The 25259-nt window shown below is 31.9% G+C and overlaps 1 protein-coding gene across 1 annotated transcript; it reads right to left on the bottom strand.

Annotated features, from left to right (window-relative positions):
- Nucleotides 1-1224: 1224 nt before the first annotated feature.
- Nucleotides 1225-7719, bottom strand: LOC144572273 (NagB/RpiA/CoA transferase-like superfamily protein). The gene is made up of 8 exons (XM_078321770.1): nucleotides 7166-7719; nucleotides 5314-5454; nucleotides 4758-5113; nucleotides 4137-4329; nucleotides 3496-4047; nucleotides 2883-2979; nucleotides 2743-2797; nucleotides 1225-1766 (listed from the first exon to the last, which is right to left on the bottom strand). Exons 1-8 carry the CDS (start codon nucleotides 7593-7595, stop codon nucleotides 1704-1706), a joined length of 1887 nt encoding a protein of 628 aa, XP_078177896.1. The 5' UTR covers nucleotides 7596-7719; the 3' UTR covers nucleotides 1225-1703.
- Between the last annotated feature and the right edge of the window lie 17540 nt (nucleotides 7720-25259).

Genomic DNA, 25259 nt, shown 5'->3' on the forward strand with positions numbered 1-25259 from the left:
AACGGTTCGGTCTGATCCAAAACCCCCAGTCCACGGGTCTTTTTGGTCTACGGGTTTGCATAGTTCAAGTTAGACAGTCTAAATTGGAAGAGGATGGCCGAAATTCGTACTAAGGACTATGGTCTCGATTCACACGGGTTGGTCCTGTCCATGATCTGGTACGATCCTGTACGGTCCGGTCCACGGGTCTAACCGTTTTTTTTTTAATATTGAACTTTAAAATTTGAATTTATCAATATCCAAAAAAACCAACTTGACCATGGCCCGGTCTGATTTTGCTCTGGTTTAGCACGATTTAGGCACGGTTTAACCATGAGTTAGCACGTTTTTGCACGGTTTAACACGATTTTGACCATGAATTAGCATGGTTTTGCACAGTTTAGCACGATTTAACCAGGGCGGTATATTAACAGCATGCAACAAATTTGTATACGAACCGCATTCAACAGTTTGCAGTCTAGCTCTAAAGTAGTGGGTCCCAACTGTCGCTAAGTCTTGTCAGTTGTCAAAGGACAACAGACAATTTTTAATATTAATCCCAGTATTAATTGGAAAGGACAAAGGACATATTTGCCGACATTTTTATTTTTAACCATTTTCTAATATATTTTATTAAAAATAATCAAGGTTTTGGGTTTTTTTTTTTTAAATTGTGCATTAGAAAATGGTTAAAAATAAAAATGTCGGCATATTTGGCTCACTCAGCAGCTGCATCCCAAAAATAAAAATAAAGAGATAGAAATTTGGGGACTTTGACCTGTAAATTAATGTTTCAATTTTTCAATGAAACGGGACATATTTTGCCATTAATCAAAAAGAAAAAAAAGAAATAGTATCTCTGACTTCATAGCATCAAAGAATTTGATATTGCAAAGAGAGTTCTTTATCATCATTTTCTATGCCTCCAATTTCAAATTTTCAAGCCCAAATAACAAAATAAAATTTCCAAGTGTCATCTATATTCCTTTTTCTATAAGCACATACAAAAGTACCACATTTTGGTTTTTATGGTAGTCAAAATTGAAAAATCAACATTCATTCAAGATTATCTACATAAATGAATTTTTAAAAACTACTAAGCCAATCAAATCATGGTAAAATATGTTGCAATTTTTATGTACATGGAAAAAGTGAAATAAATCGCATCCACAAATTTTGATTTGATATCATGTTTTAAATTTTGAACTGCTAGAATTCTTAAAAATAGGAGGCACCAAAATAACAGGCATTCCAACCATCATTCCATAAATCGACAAAAAAACAGGCTGTTATTATAATATTCATGAAAATAATAATAATAATAATAACCTGAAGAAAGTGAAAGACCAAAACGTTGGGCCTAAGTAGGCAGCAGTGTCAATCAATTTTGCAAATATTACAAACAAATATTGAATATGCACCAAGTGAAAAGAAAAGAAAAATGACATTTCAACTAAATATAATACCTGGGTAACACGAGAAAATGACATTTTAGCAGCTAGTACTAAAGACTGAAAATTCAAGAAGCTTCAAGCAGCAAAAATACCAAGAGTACCCTCGAGAGGCACAAACATTGCACTCTTCACAGGGACCATAACCAAATTCACAACACATTAAAACATTGCACTCAAGGTGAATAAGCCAAAACAAAACCAGAAAAAGGGAGAACTGGCTTACCAATTGTCAAAATTATCCCAAAGGTTTTGAAACAGGGGAATGATTAATTATGTCCATAAACGTTCTATGCCATACTCCCGGATTATGACTGGCACACTTGTCGGTGGGAGCTAAGAAAGAAAGAAAAGGAAATAATTTTAAGCTTATGTTTAAATTGCCAAAACCAACTCCACCTGTGTAGAAACTACACAGCCTATCCCAAGCTAGGAAAAAAGGAGGGTTGTGATAGGCGTGGCAAGCCAACGTAAAATACAGCCTTTTTATGGAAATGAAGGCTCCGGTTGGGTTTCATTTCTAGCCTACCCCAACTTGTTTGAATGCGTATCCTTTGCATTAACTCAAAAGGAAATCTTTTGAGTTAATGAATTTCAACCATCCGATCTGTTTTAAGATTCGTGCGGACTAGATCAAAGGGCCCCCTAAGTTATAAGCACGAGCCGGATTAACTCCGTTTAAAATCAGACGGTTGAGATTCATTAACTCAAAAGATTCCCTTTTGAGTTAATGCAAAGGATACGCATTCAACTTGTTTGGACTAAAGGCTAGGTTGTTTTTGTTGTTTAAATTGCCAAAACCAATAGTTTTTACCAGCCAAGCCTGGTACTGTACTAGCATGAATCAAGAGAGTAGAACTAGGGTGTAGGTTCACCAAGTCTCTTGTGAACTCAACTCTAAAATCTATCGGATTGGTTTCAAACGAAGAATCCAAACCGTTGAAATCCTTCTAATTTACGAGTGATGCGTCTACATGTGAAAATTTTGAACTTTCGAATTAATTTAGTATAAAGTCAAGTGGTCAAAATTAGAAGATTTATAAATTAATTTTAATACATTCATTTTTTTGACACCTTTTGACCATTTGACTCTGTACAAAATTAATTTAAAATTTTAAAATTTTCACATGTCGATGCATCACTCATAAGGTAGAAGGATTTTCAAGGTTTTGATTTGTCGTTTAAAGTTAATCTGATAGATTTTAGAGTTGAGTTCACAAAGGAGCTTGGTGAACTTAAGAACACCCTAGTTCTACTCTGAATCAAGATATTTTAGAGAGAAAAGTCAACAACAGTATTAGAATTAACATACCATCCCTTGTTCCGTAACAAGCACCGAGACATAGTCAGAAGGTGTGGCATCATATCTGTAAAACAAACACCAACTCAAAAATCAAGTTGAATGAAATGAAAGATTTACTTCATAAACTTTATATCGAAGCTGACACATACTTCAGATTTAAGAGCTGGAGATTCTCATTTTGGGCCCAGCTATCAAGATAGTCCAAATCTTTCCTTCCGTAGACCTTTGAAATAGCATCTGGATCACCTAACAGCCGGGGAGGAGGAATACAATTTAATAAATAAGAAATGTTAAATTATTATGCATACCCATTAACAGAAATATTGCTAAAGTGGTTCCGTTCAAAGTTGACACAATTATTGACTGAGATTATTGTCCACCAGTTCAAATAAAAATTAATATCCTGGGGTAAACTAATACAAATGAAGAAATTCACAGCCCAAAGTTTGACCAAAATAAGAACTTTGGAAGTTTATGAGCCAAAGAGACTTTATAAAACTTCTTAAGGATCATTAGTGGAATTTCTCAGTACAAATTCCTCGAGGGTTATAAGTGATATTACCATGTTGGTGAGTTCAATAGAGCAGTTTGAGGGGTACAAATGATATTTACCATCTTTGAAAGGAACACAATTCATTGAAAAATATGTATTTATATAAAAAGAACAAGATTCACATAGTTCATCTGAGCACATTAAATTATTAGAGCTATAGGTAACAAATAAAGCATCCCAAAAAGAAAAGAAATAGTAACCCAATTCACCTAATTCATTAGAGCAGATCGAATCGAGCTGAACCCGATCATGAAATTTGTAAGCCTCACAGCAAACCAGCACCGGCACCCTGAAAGCATGCGCCACCATAGCCACACAGGCAGTTCCCACTCGGGAGTAGACTGTACCATTAGATAGCACCGAGGATGCCCCCAGAAACACCCGTGTCACCTCATGCATGACATAAGAAACTGCATTGATATGTGTATAGGTGCATTGAATCCCCCTCTCCACCAGCCGTCTCAGTAAATTTTGTCCTTCGTGCTTAGGCCGGGAATCAACCACCACCACACGAAAATTCTTCTTTATTTCGTGCGCATAGGCAAATATTGACTCGACTACTGAGGGAGAACCATACGTCAGAAGCACATCCCTGTCACGAATTTTTGAGACACCATGCTCGACTATTGCTTTACCGGCTATTATAATCTTTTCATTAATGAACCTGTCGATATCGGACTGAAGGCTGGATTTAGCTTCCTTGTCAGCAAGGTTGTGCGGGATACTGGATATGCGGTTCTTCAAAAACCGAATGGCATTACCTGTTAGGTGTTAAACATTGGTTCAAAAACCTAATGGCATTGTAATTATCATGAAGCTTACAAGAGCAATGTATAAAAAAATGCATTACCCATGCTGACAGATAGGGGTCGGCACTCAGTAAGAAAAGAAACACAGGAGTTGATTTTAGTCGTGAGGTCACGGGTCAGGGTTTTCTCAGGTGGAGTTGTGTAATCTTGTATCACTTCTTTGAATGCAAGTAGCATTGCTATGCAACGGGCATTGCCACCTGATATTTTGTCGGAGAGAAATTGAAGGCCAACCTGAAATAATTTAAGTAGCATTGTAGAGAGCTTATGTTTTCCATATAGAAATAAGTCACAAAAATAGCAATAGGAAAAGTATAAATTGCTCAAATTATTTTTTAAAGTATTAACATTTTTTCATTAGGTCCCTAAAGTTAAAAAATCACAGTATGATGCTTAAACACAGTGATTTATATGAAATAAAAATAAAAAAAATCCTCTTCCAATTAAAAATAATAAAAATATAATTTCTCATACTATCGAAGGGACCAGTGAAAATCTAAAATATATGTAAAAGACTAACTTCATGTCATCTTTCATGCAAAATTTTGGGCTCAATATAAAAAATTAATCAGCAGCCAAAGGAGAACATATTGTAATGTCAAAGGAGCATAATGGGAAATGTGAAGTTCAAATATCAGTAATTTAATTGAATAGAAAAATACTTGATAGACAGAAGGGTGGATTGGTTCCAGCTGAAAGTACTTCAATTCAAGATCTGGCAGTTGGGTCCCATGTTCGTACTGTGGCAAGTGCCTGAACAACTCAACCCGGTTTCGGGCCTCCGATTGGTTGACAACAGCCCGCTTCTTCAATTTACCAACCTTCGTCATGTCATCGAACTGCATCCGGGGGTGTGGTGCCACCACCTCCTTCTTCCCTTGTTTCTTTTCTATTGACCCAGCCGGAGCTATTGCCTGTGTGGGTCCAGACCCAGCAATGCCATCCTTCTTTTGTTGGGGTATCAGTTTGGTTGAGGTTTTTGGTTGCTTTGAAGCTGGGGGAACTCCACCAGAAGAAGCTACAGTCACATGAATTTAAATAAACTAAAGTCATTAACTTTTTTTTTCTTTCCTTTTACTGGTTTAATCCAAAATTGGATTTAAAATGTGGTTGCACTAAAAGTCTAGTTGGAAACTGACTGGCTGAACTGGTACAATGCCACATAACTACCAAACATGTCAGATATAAACAAACAAAATTTACCAGAATAAATATTACCTGCTTCTTTGGCAGCAGCTTTGGCAGCTCGTTGAGCCTCTTGGGCAGCACGCCGCTCAGCTCTGGTAAGTTTTTCTTTGGTCGCCACAGAAGGCCCAGCCCCTTTACCTTTTGACACATTTGAATCTCTTTTGTTTGTTTCTGCACCAAGCTTCTCATTAGATCACAACCAAAAAAACTTCAAGAGCAGCTATGTAGTATAATTTTGGGAAAATTTCTAGTGTACCCATACAAACTTTCAAAATAGCCAATTTCCCCATGAAAACACCATAATATCCAATATCCCCACAAAAATTTCACTTTTTTTCTTATATCCCCTTTTATTAATTTAATATTTTATTTAATTATTTAAAATTTTGAATGGACAAGTATACCCTTCCCTCTCTAGCTTGCCTACTTCTCCCTCCCTTCCTCCCATGACAGCTTGTTGAAGCTAATCAAACAGAGTTGAAAGTGCCAATATACTCGATGGACAAATTAAAGGTTTTCCCTTCAATGATATGCTCCTAGAAAATAAATTGATTTAAGTGGCTTGTATCGAGTATATATAGATGGGATGGCTATCAGATACCCTTTTAATCATCTTTTGCTTAGCACAACCAGGTTCAATAGGATACATGCAAAAAAAATGTTCTTCTAAATTAATAAATGATTGAGTAGGTTTGATTTCCTCATACAGATTTGAGAATGTCTCAAAGCCAATGGAAAAACTAATCATGCAACTTCAATTTGTGATTACAACGCGACTTTAATTTGCTCCGTAGTTGATAAAAAAAGGCTTTCATTTCTTTTTTATTTTAGTTCTTTCCTCATTCATTGTTCTCTTTGTTTGACAAGTGACGGGAAGAAATATATCATTGGTACAATACCTGTTGTCCTTAACCTATTCCTGGTTGCAATTAACTGTCAATTCAAATTCATTGAACCATGCCTAAATGTTATTAATCCATCAAATAAATAATGCGGGAAAAAGTTTTAGGTGTATATTTGTACAATTTGAAGCACCGAGTTTTTCTCTGAATTGGAGTTTTCTCTGAATTGGAGAATCCAGATCAAAGTTCAAAAGAAAAAAAGAACAATACTGGGAGTGACACAGTGAATACGGTTCACATATCAACACCAACTGTTTGGTGAAATGCCTCAGAGAAAACTTCATGAATAATAGTGCGCTGCTATATAATTTACGAACAGTTGGTTGACCCCTCTCCATGTTACCTATAATATTACTTATCATTTTGCTTTTCTCATGTGACCCGGTCAACTAAACTGGGTTTTATGGGATTGGAGATGAATTCATGCTCCAAATTTGCAAATTTTACCAGATAGGGGGGATGCAAGGAAGAGAGTAGTCAAGCTAGAGAAGGATTTGAAATGAAAAGATATATTTGTCCATTCAGTTTTTAAAATAATTAAATACAATTACAAATAAATAAAAGGGGATAGAACAAAAAAATATGAAGTTTTTATGGGGATATTGGATATTATGGTATTTTTATGGGCAAATTGGCTATTTTGAAAGTTTGTATGGGCACACTAGAAATTTTCCCTATAATATTATCTAATCACCATACAAATATACTACAACCATCATTTCGGAATCCTGATATAATTTACTATTCTTTATTTTGTTGAAACATTTTCAGCTTTGCTTGATTACAATGTAAACCTTAATTAAGGATTAATAAGAGCATTAGAAAACTGAACTTTAACATAAAGAGAGTGTAATAATCTTAATCATCTGAAATAGGGTTATACAGTCAAGTTCTGGCCAGAGAAACACCAAAAAATCTCACTAAACCAAACCAATCCTATACCATATATTAATCAAGCAACGTCAAATCCAATGCAATACCTGAAACTAGTGGCTCTGTCTTAGCAACTGGCTGAGGCATCACTAGACTACCTTTAGGTGTCATGCCACCACCAACTCCACTTAATGCCATTGACTCCTCGTCATCTTCCCCGAAATCAGATCCATCGGCCTCAAACCGGCTTGACCGAGACGGTGACAAGACCGGTGGTGAACCCAGGATCTGCTCCGAAGGATTGTAACTACCAATGTGGTGGTAATGAGAGTTGTTTATCTCGGTTGAAGGGTGGCGCGGCGGAGGAATCATGACGGGAGATAGGGAAGAGGGAGGCGACCCGGGGGAGGTGGTGGCGACAACGGTGGGGTTAGAAGAGGAAGCTGCTGCAGCGACGGAAGAGGAGTCTGGCGTGACAAAGCCGACCTGGCGCACCTTCGGCCCGATAACGGGTCGGTTGGGTCGTCTAAGATCCATCAAAGGTTTGCACTTTGCAGGGTTTAGGAAAGAGCGATTGACGAAGGCTTCTTTATTTTTTCAATTTTTTTATCCCGGATCCCTCGTCGTGAGGGTTTGGAGAAGAAGGGATAGTGAGATTAGGACTTAAATTCTGGATGAACCTGGTATATTGATGAGAGAAACACCTGAAACAGCTACATTGTCTATTCATATCACCTAAAGTAACTCAATTTTTTAGTTTAGATTTGGACCGTCAGATCTGTTTGCGCACGATATTAAAGTTGGATGTTCATTCGACCTCTGTGAGAATGGTCCAGATTCTGATCGTACGGCCCAAATATAAACTCAAAATTTAATTTACTTTAGTGGTTCATGACTACTGTTTGCTTGCCTACAATTCAATTATTGGTACGATTCTGTTGGGCCTATAATCTTATTCAGTAGGCCGGCCTTATAACAGCTTAAGAATAAGAGGCCTGTATTCTCGTCTTTATTTGTCTAACAGCACTGAAGAAAATTCTTTTGGAGCCCAAACTAAAATTACAAATATAATCTTGTTCAGTGGGTTCTGCGTGTTCCGTTTCTGGAAGCAAAATATTTACACATTTCAGCTTGGAGGCCCAAATTTTCAAATCAATGGTATTTCATGATTCATGTTAATTTTGGACCTCAAAGAAAATAAATGTTTATTCTTTGAAGTTCAGATTCCATTCATTTTTTTTTTGTGTGCAAAAGTAGTATTGACCATCTGTTTGAAACAATAGAGTTCATACAATAGATTCAAAATTTATTACTTTAACCACACATCAAAATAACAGCAGGACTAACAACTAACAACATATAGGCTAACAACTAAAAGCATACAGTAACCATCATACGATGAAAAAATAATACTAAATGGAATCACTAATGGCGATGAAGAGGAGGCACTAGCTGATGAAGATGAAATACTAGGAAAAAGGCCAACAGTAGCATCAATAGCATCATTATAACTACTCTATCACACAAATAATCTGCTAGGGACCAGGGTCCACATAAGAATCCAGCAGGAAGCTGTTCTAGTCCTGTGTGTTTGAGTCCGATAGTACAATCAGAGGGCCTATCTGAGTCAAAAAAGGTACATCAAAAGACATAATTAAATATAAGTTAAAATAAGAATTATCTAATCGAGATTTATACTAATATGAAGTTAGAGTAATAATAGAAGAAGCTACAACTCTAATATCAGGTACATGAGAGTTTTGAAAACATATCATATTTCGTGTTAACCTTATTATCCAAAAAGTGCATGCTCTAATCAATTCAACAAGAAGTGAGTCCTTTAATGGAATCCAATAATCAAAGTGTCAAAGATCTGACACTTGGGAACAATTAAATACAAAGTTATTATCATTCCCAATCCAAGATCATAGTGAAAAAAATAAAAGAGCAGGTAACAGAAGATGGTCTATAGTCTCGAAGGAACCACAAAATACACAATTAATGTTACCTTGCCATCCTCTGAATTGAAGGTTACATTTAATATGTATCTTATTTTACCCAAGTAACCAAACAAAATTTTTAATCTCAAGTAGAATCTTAGATTTCCAAAGAGTATTGTAAGTATGAGTTGGAACCCCTCTAAAAAATAAACCATGTATAAAGAGAGTTAACATGAAAAAAAACTCCGAAGAATTCCATCTCCAAATTATTCTATCAGGAGAAGAAACAAGCCCTAATAATTGGATCCATTTAGCTAATATAATACTAGTGATCTATTGAATCGGAATGCTAAAGGAAAATTTGCAAACACTGCTACCACAGTTATAGTAGGGTTAGAAATGATTAAAAAAATTAGAAAAAACACAATATAATGCACAATTACCAATACTATGCCATTTGTCTAACAAAAAAAAAGTAGTGGAACCATCTCATACAATTCTATTAATACCCATATCAAAAATCTGTGTAAGATCCAAAATACCAGACCAAAATGATGAAAACCTATTAGAATCTAAACTAGTAGATCATATGAGGCAACGAGGATTGATTTCCACTTCTCATCAACTGTTGGATCTTTAAATCGAAATCATCATTTAGCTAAGAGAGCAATATTCATGTAATTAAGGTCTAAAACACGTTACACCAAAGAAATCTCTTCCTAATAATATATATTTTATTTCTAATGGTTACAAGAATTCTATAAATAGATAAATTTTGCATTCAATTTTAACAAGATATAAATTTTGCATGAGTGAAGCTATGGTAATATGCACATTATAAATCAATCTGTGTTATGTATCTATATGTATCTTTATTTTGATTTTTAAAGTTCAAACAACTATTTTGAACAGTTAAATATGATCTCCGTGTGAAAATGTACTTAGAAACCAATTTTATATTTTATTTAGAACTTTTGTACTATTTTTTTTAGTTGATAGAAAATCATTTGATCTAAAAACTCTGGAACATCTAAAAGTAGTGATTTTCTATCTCTTTAAAAAATAGTAAAAGGGTTCTAAAAAATATATATATATATTTTGTTCTCTAAGTACATTTTTACAAGAAGACCACATAAATGGTTCGAATTGACTGTTTGAACTTTAAAAATAAACATATTGAACTAGTGCTCAAGTTAGTCCATAATATACATATTGTCAGAGTCTCACTCTTTTTATGTAATGCAATTCATTTCAATTCTTAAGTCCAATACTGTAGAGGATGGGCCTCACTTTACGGTTTGAGATTAAATCTCATCACTTTGGGATTCGGGCTAGCGTAGGAGGGCATTATTATTGGGCTTTGAGATTCGTTCCAAGTTAAAAAGAACGGTCGAGATCTATTAATTGTAAAAGATTCTCTTATGCAGTATTAGAGAGGATGTGAATTCTTATAAAATTGGATTCTATAAGTATGCATTTAGAAATTTATCGTATTAATAAAATGATCAGGAGAACAAATGAGAATCCATTATAAATTAGTAGGTAACATCATACAATTGTCATCATCTTCACTAAAATTTCTTTATCTTAATCCATTTAAAAACTTAGACGGCTCAATGGCATCTTATCTTTAATTTCTTCCTCTCTTTTATTTGGGGGGTGGCTCCTAAAGCAATCAAACCTATCTTATCTGAAGGTAATGTACCAACTTGAAGCACTTTATTTGAGATGCGCTATTACATCATTGCTGCTATAATCAGTACTTGACTTTCAATTGAATATAAACCTTAAAAAAGCAAAAAGTAAATATTAGTTGACTTTGTGTAGTGACCATTAGACATAATACCCTTTTATACACCTCTCACCATCACAAGTTGAAATCTGTCATGTTATGTTGACTTTATAATTAACAATTTCAATATAAATAATTTTTTTCTTAACCTTTTACAAATTTCACTTATCCACTCATGTATTTATGACAACCATGACATGGCTTAGTGGGACAACAACCGACTATATGGGTAGTAAAAATAAACTACAATTAACCGACTTTAATTATTTCGACTTCTTAATTTTATACTAAGCATAGTACTGAAAAAAAAAAATTCATGCTCATCCATGGCTCATGATGTAGAACATGATACAAGATTCATATTTCTCATTTATAATTTAATTTGTTTTCAAAAGGACATATATCTTATAGTATGTCATACTAATAATTGTCATTGATTTCCCTCGTATCTTATATATTGATTTATACCTAATTCTAAACGGCAGAGGGAAATAGCGGAAATTAATTGAAGTCAATAATTGATCCTACTAATATTCCAAAACTACATGTAAATTGATAAATTGATAAATTGATTGAGGTCAATAATTCATCTAATGCCAAAACAATTGATCATACTAATATTTCAATAGTTCGTTTATTAAATATTTTCAAATAAAACTACAAACTTAGTGCAGTGATACGAGTTCTGTTTTTGTACAGAGATGTCGTAGGTTCAATTTTCGACAATAACATTTAAAAGACTCTTATAAAAAGCCTAAGGTTTTTGAAGAAATTAAGGACATATTTGCAACTCTCAATTCTCAATATTTTAATCCTCTTTTGGCACAGGTCTTAATTTTGCAGTTTGATCCTTATAAAAAGCACAATATATAGCGCCATGGTATAACTAGTGGTGCAACTTGTGGGTAAAATTAAATGACTCATTTATTGACAATGTTATTTTATGTTCCTATACAAATAGTTCAACTACTCTATATATAATCCTTGGGGAAATTAATTAGATCTCTTAATAATTTAAATTATGATAAAAGAAAAACACAGCGAATTTTAAGCTGCTGCATGCATGTGAAAATATATCTTTAATTAGGTTTAACTCTAGCATTTTTAGCTTAGAAAGATTGGATAATTAACATATAATCTTCAAGGAAAAGCAAATTCCACCAATTTACTATTAAATCGTTCCCCATTTATGAAAGCTCCACTTAAGACTCGATCAAACTTGCTTTATATTTTGTCTCATATATGTTATAACACTTAATTAAGCTGATGAGAACTTATCCCAATTAAACAAATGGCTTGCTATCATTTGATCTTTGTGGTATATTTTTGTTATTTTTGTACCTGTGCTACAGTACTGTGTTATAGTATCCGGACTTAAAAAAATAATGTGTTATGGTCCCCACTAATTATTATTCTAAAAATATATTATATAGTCTCAACTAATTATTATTCTAAAATTCCAGCAGTACTCTTTCTCTATGGTCGCCACTAATTATATGGTTCCCCTTTCAAAGTCCCGGCACTAATTCCGCGTCAACCTTTCTCTAACAAAAATAATTGATCTCATAAAAATAAATACTTCAGTTTATAGATATAAATACTTTCTGTGTCTAAATATTAATACTTTTTGTGTCATATGTAAAAAATACTTAGATATTTATACCTTCGTAGATATAAATACTTAGAAGATAAGATATTAGCACTTAAAAAAGTAAGATGTTAATACTTTGATGCGTACGTAACTTGTTATGATAATCTCTTTTCGAGTTCCCCAATCATTCCCGCGTCAACTTTCCTCTAATAAACATAGTTGACCTCATAGGTATAAATACTTCAATGTATAAGTATAAATAATTTCAATATTTAGATATTAATACTTTCAGTGTCATATGTAAAAAATACTTGCAAGTGTAGGTATAAATACTTGTACGGCGAGGTATAAACACTTGCGTGACGACGAGCCTGAAAGTACGTTATCATGGATCTCATTTGAAAGAGGAAATTGCATAAATATTAATACTTTAAAAAAATTTAAATTGTGGAGTTTTTGTAGTTCCCATATGAAGTTATATTTATACATTTAATTTTCGGTGGTCCCCGAGTACTGTAGCGCGGTTACAGTGCGGGTACTGTAGCGCGGGTATTGTTATCTTGGCGCTACATAATTCACAAAATAAATAATTGTTCACATAATAAGTATAAATACTTCTGTACATAGGTATAAATACTTCCGTTCATAGGCATTAATACTTTAGGAAAAAAAATTCGAATTGTGTAGTTTTTGCAATCCCCACAAAAAGTTATATTTTAACATTTAATTTGCGGGTACAATACGAGTACTGTAGCGCGGATACTATTATCAGCTCCTTTTGTATAATATTAAAAGCTTTTTATCGATCAGATAATAAATTTTTGAATCCAAGTTGTATCTGTAATGTATATATAAAGAAATTCCAGGTGGGGCCGAGAATAGCCGAGAGATTAAGTAGATTAATTAGATGAGAGAATGAAGCCCAAAAGGAGAACATTTTGTGGGGCTGAGTATTTCCTTGAAAAGCACAACATATGTAGTGCTATTTAGTGACCAGGCCTTGTCTCCGGTCCCGGACTTGAACATGTGGTTATAACTCATAACCATCAAGGGGTAAATAGTGCTCGATCCCATGACGTGACACAATTTAATTATTAATTACTAGCAAGTGACAAAATGAGCCAAAACAAAACCATATAATCCAATGGGGGAAATGTAAAAAAAGGGTCTATAAAAGGATTTATAGCACGAGAATATTGTGCAGGATATATTTTTTGTATGTCGTTTTAATATATATTCTTAATGACAAGATGTATCTGTTGATACCTGATGCACAATTATATGTTTCATGCTCTGTGACTTGGTGTTTCATATATCATGTGTCATGCCTCACAAATCTTCTTTTCACTTATGTATATATCATGTAAAAAGGTAAATATATATAATTGTGGGGTTTGATCATTTTAATTATGGTCACATGTATCTTGTATTTCAATAATTTTGCAAAATGTTTAATTAGCTTTTAAAGGGGTAGAGTACCAGGGACAATTTAATCATCCACACATATTTTCATATTTCTGATCTATGTTTGCTGGCCATGAATATCATTCCATGTGCAGTCATGTTCCCTTGTGAATAAGGTACTATGACCTAGTGCAAGTTCAAACTAAAGGTGTCATGACATGTGATGCATGCCCCCTTGTGTAGTTGTGTCAATGTTTTGTCAAGTTCACTTCCACATGCATGTCAAACTGACTGCAACATGTATTCAAATATATACGCATACAATTAACTTACCATCATCAGCAGTCTGAGCATGAAAATTAATTATGAGTTGATATAACAAAGAAGAAACATCATTGTTTGGTCTTATATGTGTAATGTGGTTCTCACAAATGGAGGAAATGTCACATGATTTGCTTTCTGTTGTACTATAGAATGCTTACAAGAGTTAAGTCTACTCGGCGTATTCACAAAGACAACAGCACAACTAATTAAATTTAATGGCACTTGAATTAGACTAAAGTAAAAGCATCCAACTATATCTGATATTTGGGGATGTACTAATTATATAATGTGTACACTCTTATATATATCTATATATTGAAATATGCTAGCATGCTATGCATAGCATAGAGCCCCTCCATGCAACGGCTCAGATTTTAACTTTTCAAAATCCTAACGGTCGATCCGAACCGTTCATCTTATTCTCCATATTAATATGTGTTTGGGGACCAAATTTTACATTTTCTGGAATTTGTTTACTATTTCTTTAGATTTATTGAAAATCGCTGTTTTCAGCAAATCTGGACCATAAAAAAACAGCGATTTTCAATAAATCTAAAGAAATATTAAAAATTTTCCAAAAAATGTAAAATTTGGTCTCCAAACACATATTAATATGGAGAACAAGATAAACAGTTCGGATCGACCGTTAGGATTTTGAAAATTAGAAATCCGAGCCATTGCATGGAGGGGCTCTATGCTATGCATAGCATGCTAGCATATTCCTATATATATATATATATATATATATATATATATATATATATATATATATTTGTTACATTGTTTGACTGGACCACATAGTTTATCTCATGCATGACATCACTGTCCAATTGATCAGAATTTTCAATGAAGAAATAAGTAAGAAAAAAGAAAGAAAATCCACTTTCTAATTAAGTCAGAAATCCACTTGAAAGAAATTTTTTTGTTATCTCCTCAACTAAAAAATTCTCTCATTTGGCCAAAAGGATCTCGTTATGCATTAGCTCCTAACAATTAGTGGACCAATGGTTAATTATAGACTCATACCAATTATGAAATTGATTAACTAATTGATACTTCATAAATATTATGGTTGAGCTAGCTTCAAGATTTTTAAGACATTAATTAAGTCCTTAATCTTTTTTAACCGTTTCGCCATTAATTATTGTCAAATTTAATTTATTATATGGCTAAAAAATAATTTAACTTTGTACTCATATATATTTACATGCTTCTAATTCAATATATAAAATTAGTTAATTTTTTATGTTATTAGCTGTTTAAATTTATATATGTCATTTGATATTGCATTTTATTTGATAACATATATGTCTCAATTTGAATTTTTTTTTCTTAATCACATATTTTTATTGTTCCTCAACTAATAAAAAGTAATAACTATACTTCAAAATTCACACCTTACCTGCATTTCAGATGTGTTATATATTTTTCCAAAAAATATTAATTTATATGTGATAATAAAAGTGTTTATACGTTATGTTATTTTAATTATTTTTTAAAGTTGTGTTTTCTTCTTATTCAACGAAATTATTTAGCCCGAACTTGCTAATCATTTTAAAAAGAAAAAAATGATAAACACTTGTATTTTAGATAAGTGCTTAATTGTGATTTCAAATATGAGTACAACTATATAACATGTTAAGTATAATTAATAACTAGGAATTATTTCCTTAATTTACTTAAAAGGCTAATCACTACTACAAAAAAACACTTCACCATCGGTTGAAATCGCAATCTGCAATCGGTTAAAATTTTCAATTATATTAACTACAACCATCAACTACAAGAACGGGACAATATCCGCGAGGGTAAAAAGTGACTATCTGAGATGATATACTCATAAACGTGTTTTTTCTATTAGCGGCAAAAGTATCTGCGAGCCTATACCGGCATTAATTATCCCTCGCGGATACTCTTGTACAATACGCAGATTATAATTAAATCTCATCAGAATTAATTCAGAACATCTTATCAATGGTAGCTTGTGATATCAAAAGGAAAAAGAAAAAAGAAAAAAAAAAGTGCTTGACCCATGCAATATATGCATGGCACATGCATGCAACTACGTACATAAAAGAAACGTTATTTACTATTTGTCATTGAGAAAAGGACTTCAAATAAAGCCACCGCCCAAACCAATAAAGCTTAGTCCATGTTTGGGACCATTTTGCCATAATTTCACCACGCTTAATTAGCCGACATTTGACTTGTAGTGTACTCAAAGAATGAATACAGACATACACACAAATCAATTCATGCGCCTTAAATATATAATTATGTGAATGTTTTGTTTATACTCAGCTTTCACATTATTATTAGGTAATTCTTGGTCACATCCATCGCATCTATCTGGTAGCTGTCTCCTTTCCCTCAAGTAATTCAAAATTTGAGTTTAGATTCAGATCGTTCGATCAGAATTCACTACTAATTTGTTTCAAGGTAGAATTAATACACATATTCTTTAATAATTATGTCAGAGCAAATAGGTTTGGATCTCCAAAGTAACCCAAATTTAAAGTTTAGATCTGGACCTTCCGATCAAAATTCGGATCAATTTGGCTCAAAGTGGAATGCAATCCATAAATATGTGTGCAAGATCAGCAATCACACGATTCGGATCCAAACTCAAAATTTAGATTACTTTAGAGGATCTGAATATTTTATGATGAGGCAAAATTTTAAAATGAAAAATCATTTTATAATGATTTATAATAATAAAACATATTATTATATTTTTTATAAATAAATGTAGCAACCAAAAATATTTTTTAAAGAAAATTGAACTTGAATGTGACACTTTACCACCCCTAGGTTTATTGGATTAGTTAATTTCGATATGAATCGAATCAAATATTCGATTTTGATAATTAAAAATTACAATCAATTAATGCTTTATATTTATAAAATTACAAACAGTATGTTTTCGACCTTTCATGTACACACATATATTGTATGCGTTTATATAATCAATATACTTAATTTTTCTTAACTTTATATTAAATTAATTAATTAATATATAGTTAATAATAAAAAAATCTTCTTTCTCTTACTTTAATTTTTATCTATATATATTTACATGGTATTGGAGTAACAATTAATATATATATAAGTCCATTTTCACCTACATTATGCAAGGTAGATATTAAAGAGGTGGTATTGAATTGGAGACATGATGGCCACGTGTAAATGAGTATGGCTTGTTAGATTGTTAGTTGGATCCCTCAATGGTCTATCTTCAACTTCTCTTTTCAACTTTGAAATATATTATATATATATATGGTCTCTAGCTACCAAATTAAAACAGGAAATTAATTTGAGATAAAAATTAAGATGTATTTATTGTTGTTCTCTTTACTTGTGTTCGATCAGTAGTCCATAGATTTTTATTATTATTGGTTTAATTGGTTCGGTAACCGAACCGAAATATTCAGTTTAAGAAAATTGGATAAGTATTATTTTTCTCTGTAAACATTTGACATCACTGATGGACGATGAAAATAATAAAAAAAATAGTTTGTGAATGTTATCATATATATAATATAGTATTTAATATATTTTTTTGCTCCTATAATAAATTAAGCAGGCAAATAGCTAGATACAATTCTCCTAGGCCCCCGTGTTCTCCATTTCATTTTGATTAGTTGATGTAATATATAATTAATATGCATGATTAATATATTGATGCCTCCTATAAGGAGATTGAAGTCGGTGTTTTTTCTTTCGTTTTTTCCTGTATGTTTTCTTTCTGTTTGTGAATTATATATATATTTTTTATTCCTCAAAATTAAATTAAAGCAATGGAAGTTAGCGAATCAAAAATCAGTTATTTTGGTTTTTAAAAATAAAATAAAATAAACAGCAGTTGCAAGAGACAAATTATTAAATTTAAAGAGCATAGTATTAATTAAGGTGTTGAGCACCTAATTCCTGTCAAAGATCTTCTAACAACCCATGTTGGCACGTTACAAAGAGATACAAGATGTCGGCTCTCTGCAAATAAAATTAAATTACAATTATAAATCTCAGATGGGCATCTAGAACATTAATAAGTAAAACAATGATAGCTAGCTAGAGATTTATATTTATTTATATATATATATATATATATATATATATATATATATATATTGGTAGGTATTGGCAGTTGGTAGTTTTTTCCGGTGAAGTAGGTTGTATGGTGTGCATGGGTTAATTTGCCATCCATCCATCCATCCTTCATTTATTTATTTAATTATGAAATTAAATTTCATTTCTCTAAGTGTAAGGTGCACATGATGATAATGTGTGTGGGGGAAGGAAGGGGTGCGGTTCTCATATGCCTATGTTCACCTTACCTTATCAATCAATTAATGTATGTACAGAGGCTGGTCTCATGAACAAAACTGACAACAGACAGTGGGCCCCCTTACCAAGTCCAGTTTTTCTGTGCCCATTTCCGGTATTGCAGAGGATCACCCTCAATTTACGGTTTGAGATTAAATTTCAACCGAGAAAAGGGAGGTAGCACAATTGGCTAGGAAAATGTCATAGAGTTGTTATACCCAAAGGTCGAGAATTCGATTCCCCCCTCAGAAACCTTGGTAGCTACTACCAAGTTTTCAAAAAAGAAATTAAATTTCAACCGATTTGGTATTCGAGCCGCAATAAGGGGGCAGTATTTTTGGGCTTTGAGATTCATGCCAAGTTAAAAGGATCGGTTCAGATCTAGTAATTGTAAAAGATTCCCTTATCCTTATCATGTAATGGAGAGGATGTGAATTCCATTTTTGCAATGCCTTTCATATATCAATTGCATGTGTTATTTGATAGCATTTATATATAGTACTATATATAGGAGCAAGAAATGACAAGAGGTGATTAGGTGAAACGAATTGAATTATTTTTTTTGTTCATTGAACCAGCGGATCTTGACCAAATAAAAGTAATTCTAATTAATGAATACCCAACGGTTACAACTAACGGTCAAGAGAGCATTTTTTTGAGAGAGAAAAAAAATGGAGGGTCCCGCTTCCAATTTGCATTGAATGTGACATCAAATATATATGTTAAAAATTGCATTTTTCTTTCAAGAAAAAGAAAACAAGTATTATAATCTTATCATCAGTGATATATATCAACAAAAACTTATGATAAAAATCTTATAATTAAAACAAAAGAAATGTAATAAAATTAATAAATTCCATTTCCAACATATGGTGGTTTCATGTATAATTTTGTTATCATCTTTTGAATAATATTGCGATTTCAACTAAGAATACTAATAATTAAGGTATGAAATCTTAACATTAATTGTCAATTATAAATTGGTCAAGATTATTCATTTCAAAATATAAGTCAATTATAACCTAAAGTATTGAAATAAATATAAAATTTAAATTTATATGGAATTCAGTACTGTACACATGGTACATGGGCATCATGGTAGAAAGCTAGTATTGATTGTCAATTAAGACTAACTCAAGATGCTACATGGGCATCATGGTACTAGTTAGCTAGAAATCACAAAAAAAATTAATTCTGACAGAGAAGTTAATTATTTACAATTAATTGTTATTTTATATAAGTTGAGACTAAGGAATTGGTAGTTAGAGGACATGTTAATGATTAAACACTAATTAATATATATATATAATTTGGAGCCATGCACGCTCCCATGCATTACTCCGCCAAGAATCTAATCATCAATGAATAGTATATATATATGATGAACTTATATATATATATATATAAATATATATATATATATAATCTGAGAAATGAAACGCCAGGACTAATTTGAGAAGTTAGGACGGTTGGTTATAGTATAATCGAAAAAGCGATGCGCAAATCTTCGTAGGAGACTGCTTGCCTCCATTAATCAGACTAAGAGAGACTTGATCATGTGCATGCATGTGCATGTATGGTTGCACATAATATATATACAATACAAGGTGCCACTGCCAATGCCAATGCCATGGGGCGGTCCCTTGGCAGTTGCAACTTGCAACAACACATGAAGTGTATATATATTGCACTCATATATATCTTTGTTACTTTTGATTTCATTTTAAATCTCATTAGCCGGCCGACGTCCCCTCTCCTAATTTAATATTTAAAAACATCCATTTGAAGTATATATATTATGACATGCATGTTATATACATCTTTCTGTTATGTATCTAAAACCAATAGAGCTTGACTTACTTAGTGATAATTATTAAGCTAGCTAACATTAATTGAAGGTTTATTTATTAATGTAAGCTAGCTTGTCTGAGTGTACAATATAATTTTCTGAAAGGGGGCCACATCAACAGTTTACAGTTGATGCTCAGAATCCAAAGTAACTACCATTGAATCAATATATTACAAGTGGATATATCTCTAGTTCCTGTTGTACATTATTTTATATAGTTTTGTACATATTCTGTTCAAATGTTGATTTACAATGTGGACTAGTAAAACTTTGTAATCTCATAACTGCCCCTGCAAATTTAGTGTTTAGTTCCATCCAACTTAATTTTGGAATAAGAAAAATGCATTAATTATATATGCGTGTTAGTTTAAGATACTGGTTATAATCATTTTATAGTTCACTAATTATAAGCTAACAGCAACCAAAATCATTAGTTGTACCAAACAAAACAACCATAATCAACAACAATATCTTTTTTTTTATGGTGTCGACAATTACCGACAACAGATATATTGATAAAAAAAAATTATACAAGTTTTACATATACAAATACTAATTAGAAACTCTGTCTCCTATACAAAGGAATTACTAATTCTCTCCTATGCAACCACTTGTCAAGATTCACTAGTTCTATTTTAAATGTTTATTCAACAGTTTTCTGATCTAGTGCCGTATCGGTGATAAGCCGATGCACCGCTTTCCTTTGATGCTTTTTAATCTATCTAATATAAGTATCTTGATAGCATGATTTTCATTATAGTTTTTGGGTGTTTGTGTAAATAAAAAGTAGTTTGGGGGATTAAGCATTAAAGCCCCTGATGGACACAAAAGAAACCTTCCCCAGATGTGCTCACTGGGCTGTTTAGTCTTAGGTTCCAAGTGGAAGTGGGTCAATCACTAGGCCCACATTCATTATAACTTTTTTACATCAATGTGCAATATACCCAACTTTGCTAGGGGCTTCAATGAAATTAAACCTTAATTTTCTCTGTTTTTTTTTGTTTCTATTGATTTGAATTAACATGGTCAATTTAGCATAACATGAGATTCCTCGAGCCCCGAGTTGTACAAATATATGTTTTCTTCATTCCTGTAATTAATCTGACCTCGTTATAAAATCCGTCTCGTATTAGGAGAAAGCATGTTGACTTTAATTAATGCATCAAAGTAGCAAACAGAGACCTGTCAGAAGAGACACTGGCAAAAGTTTGATAAATTAACCTAGAACGAGTACTAACGACATAATTAATTACTGCTGTCTTAACTGGAGCAGGCCTGTTCGACTGTTCGTTGGATCTTAAATAATATTAGTATAGTAGTTAAAACGTATTCGTATCCGTATCCGTAATGATAATGAAAAAAAAATCTCTGTCTTTATCTATTTTTTTGAATATGCGCGGTACAGATCGGGTAATAAAAATGTGTCATTGACAACTAATTTGTATTAAAAAAAAATTTCAAAACAAGAAAAAAAATAAAAAAATAATAATGAATACAACTAATTTGTATTAAGAAAATTGAGTAAAATACAAAATTTTATTGCATCACGTATTATCTTCATACAAATATATATCTATATCTATAATTTTATTTTTAAAAATTACTTTATAGGATAACGGGTAAGATAATGAAAAAAAATATTATCCATATCCGATAAGCTAATGAAAAAAAAATCTTACCCATACTTATTTTTTTCAAATACGATATGAATCGGGTAAACGGATAAAAGGGTATCATTGACACCCCTAGTATTAGTAAATGTTTTAATTCTTGAGGTCAAGGTTCTAAATAGCAATTATAGCGCTATAGCTTTTAAGGTTCGAAAAAATTATAGTGCAGTTATAGCACAACCATAGCTAGTTATTTAGAATCATTATAAAAGAAAAGCAGTTAATAGCGTTATAGCTTTTGAGATCTGAAAAAGCTATAAAACAGCTATCGTGTAGTTATAACAGGCTATTTAGAACTCTACTTGAGATATGTACGGATACATATATATTCGGCTATAGATGCAATTTTTGGATATTTGTCAGAAATGTACGGATATAAATATAGATATAGATACGGATCGAATAACATTAATCAGATACTCTTATGTATATGAGAGGTTTCTTATTTAACTTCAAACAATTATATGTTTTAAATCATCAAAACTAAAACAATTTCATTAAGAGTAGAATTAGGGTGTTTTTAAATTCACCTAGTATCTTTGTAAACTCAATTCTAAAATTTATTGAATTGACTTCCAATAATAAATCTGAACTATTGAAACTCATCTACCTTATGTGGAATTTAAAAAAAAAAATACAAATAAAGAAATTCTTTTAAACAAAAACAAACAACTAATGTAGTGGATTCCTGAAAAGCACCTCCATCGAAACAGTGCTACAGTATATAAAAACTGCACTTTAATTTGCACTTTGCACTTCGAATCTTTTAATGACTTGCACTTAGAAATTTTAAAAGAATATATTATGTATAAAAACTTGACATGTTATATATAAAGATTTAATAAGATTTTGATACCGAATATTTACAGAAGTTTCCATTTCAAACTATTTTTTTACTGACATTGATGTAAGACTTTCATGTGATTTTTAACTGGCATTAAATTACTTTTTTCACCGACTTTGATGTACTCTGTTACTAGATTCGTTGAACTGGAATTAATGTATTTACTCCGTTGCGCATAGGGCTGTACAAAAAGTTGGTAGTTTGTAATTTGATTTGAATTTGATTCCAAAAAAGCTCGCAATTGATTCGATTCGAAATTAGTTCGTTCTGAAACAAATTAAACCACTTCGGTTCAAATCTTATTCAAATCAAACTCAAATTGGATATAATTCGTTCGAAATTAATTCACGGACTATTTAGGTTTGAATCTCAAATAATGCAACTATGGGTTCGACCATCAATTTTTTAATAATGCAGGAACCAAACTTATATCATAGCTCAAAATTGTTAATATAATGATAACTTATAATAGGAAAATGTTTCAGCGGTGTAACAAATTAACAATGGAATAAGTTCCATTTGACTAGGTCCATATCGTGATTTTAATCAATCTAGCAGTGTAAAATTTCAGAGAATCTTAAGCTGACCCATAATCCATCAGTGTTAATTCGTAAAAAGTAAAAGAAAACTGTGTGAATTTTGTTCCATTAAAAGAAAACTAATGCATAAACTATCGGTATAACTAGGGTTGTCAAAAAAAATCATAGTTTGTAATTCGATTGACTTCGATTCGAAAAATTTGTAGTTCGCAATTAATTCAATTCAAAATTAGTTCATTCTAAAACAAATCAAACCAGTTCGGTTTGAATCTTATTCAAATTCAAACTCAAACTAAGTAAGTTCGATTCGGTTCGATTAAAGAATTTAGATAGTAATTGTCATACTAAACAAAATGTGGTGACATGTGAATACTATATATATGTATATAGTAAGGCTACGCTACTTCGTGAATTAAACGAGTTGTTTTAATTCGCGCTCATATCTCTAGTTTCGAAGTCCAAATAGACGATCCAAACCGTTAGATTTTAATCTATATTAAAATGTGCTTGGAGACCAAATTTTACATTTTTGGAAATTTTTTTACTATTTATTAAGATGGTTTGAAAATCGTTGTTTTTTAATGGTGCAGAATTTTAATAAAACCAATGATTTTCAAACCATCTTAATAAATAATAAAAAAATTCCAAAAAATATAAAATTTGGTCTCCAAGCACATTTTAATATAGATTAAACATCTAACGGTTTAGATCAGCTATTTGGCCTTCGAAATTAGAGATATGAGTGCGAATTAAAACATATCGTTTAATTCACGAAGTAGCGTAGCATTACTCTATATATATATATAGGAGTTGGGCTATGATGCATTGCAATGTATAGCCTCTTTTGTACATTAGACTATAAATCACCGGATTCAAAGTCCAAATAACCGATCCAAACTGTTAATCTTGTTCTTCATATTAATATGTATTTGGAGACCAAATTTTTCATTTTTTTTGAAATTTTTTACTATTTTTTTAGATTTATTGAAAATCGCTGTTTTTTATGGTCCAGATTTTTCTGAAAATATCGATTTTCAATAAATCTAAACAGATAGTAAAAAGTTTCCAAAAAATATAAAATTTAGTCCCCAAACACATATTAATATGGAGAACAAGATGAACGATTTGGATCAGTTATTTGGACTTTGAATCCGGTGATTTATAGTCTAATGTACAAAAGATGCTATACATTGCAATGCATCATAGCCCAACTCCTATATATATATATATATATATATATATATATATATAGAGAGAGAGAGAGAGAGAGAGAGAGAGAGAGAGAGATGGGCTATGGTGCATTGCAATGTATAGACTCTTTTGTACATTGGACTATAAATCACCGGATTCAAAGTCCAAATGACCAATCCAAACCGTTCATTTTGTTCTCCATATTAATATGTGTTTGGAGACAAAATTTTATAATTTTTTTGGAAATTTTTCACTATTTTTTTAGATTTATTGAAAATCGTTGTTTTTTATGGTTCAGATTTGTCTGAAAACATCGATTTTCAATAAATCTAAAAAAATAGTAAAAAAAATTTCAAAAAAATGTAAAATTTGGTCTCCAAACACATATTAATATGGAGAACAAGATGAACGGTTTGGATCGGTCATTTCGACTTTGAATCCGATGATTTATAGTTCAATGTACAAAAGAGTCTATACATTGCAATGCACCATAGCCCATCTCTCTCTCTCTCTCTATATCTATATATATATATATATATATATATAGGAGTTGGGCTATGATGCATTGCAATGTATAGCATCTTTTGTACATTGGACTATAAATCACCGGATTCAAAGTCCAAATAACCTATCCAAACTGTTAATCTTGTTCTTCATATTAATATGTATTTGGAGACCAAATTTTACATTTTTTTTAAATTGTTTACTATTTTTTTAGATTTATTGAAAATCGC

The sequence above is a fragment of the Carex rostrata genome, chromosome 20 (assembly GCF_964058835.1).
Source record: "Carex rostrata chromosome 20, lpCarRost1.2, whole genome shotgun sequence".
Lineage (NCBI taxonomy): Eukaryota > Viridiplantae > Streptophyta > Magnoliopsida > Poales > Cyperaceae > Carex > Carex rostrata.

Coding starts and splice junctions, on each gene's coding strand:
- LOC144572273 (XM_078321770.1), bottom strand. CDS start 7,595: ATGGATCTTAGACGACCCAACCGACCCGTTATCGGGCCGAAGGTGCGC. Junction 5,455..7,165: donor GACAGAGCCACTAGTTTCAG/GTATTGCATTGG, acceptor AGCTTGGTGCAG/AAACAAACAAAAGAGATTCA. Junction 4,330..4,757: donor TCCACCCTTCTGTCTATCAA/GTATTTTTCTAT, acceptor AAATTATTTCAG/GTTGGCCTTCAATTTCTCTC.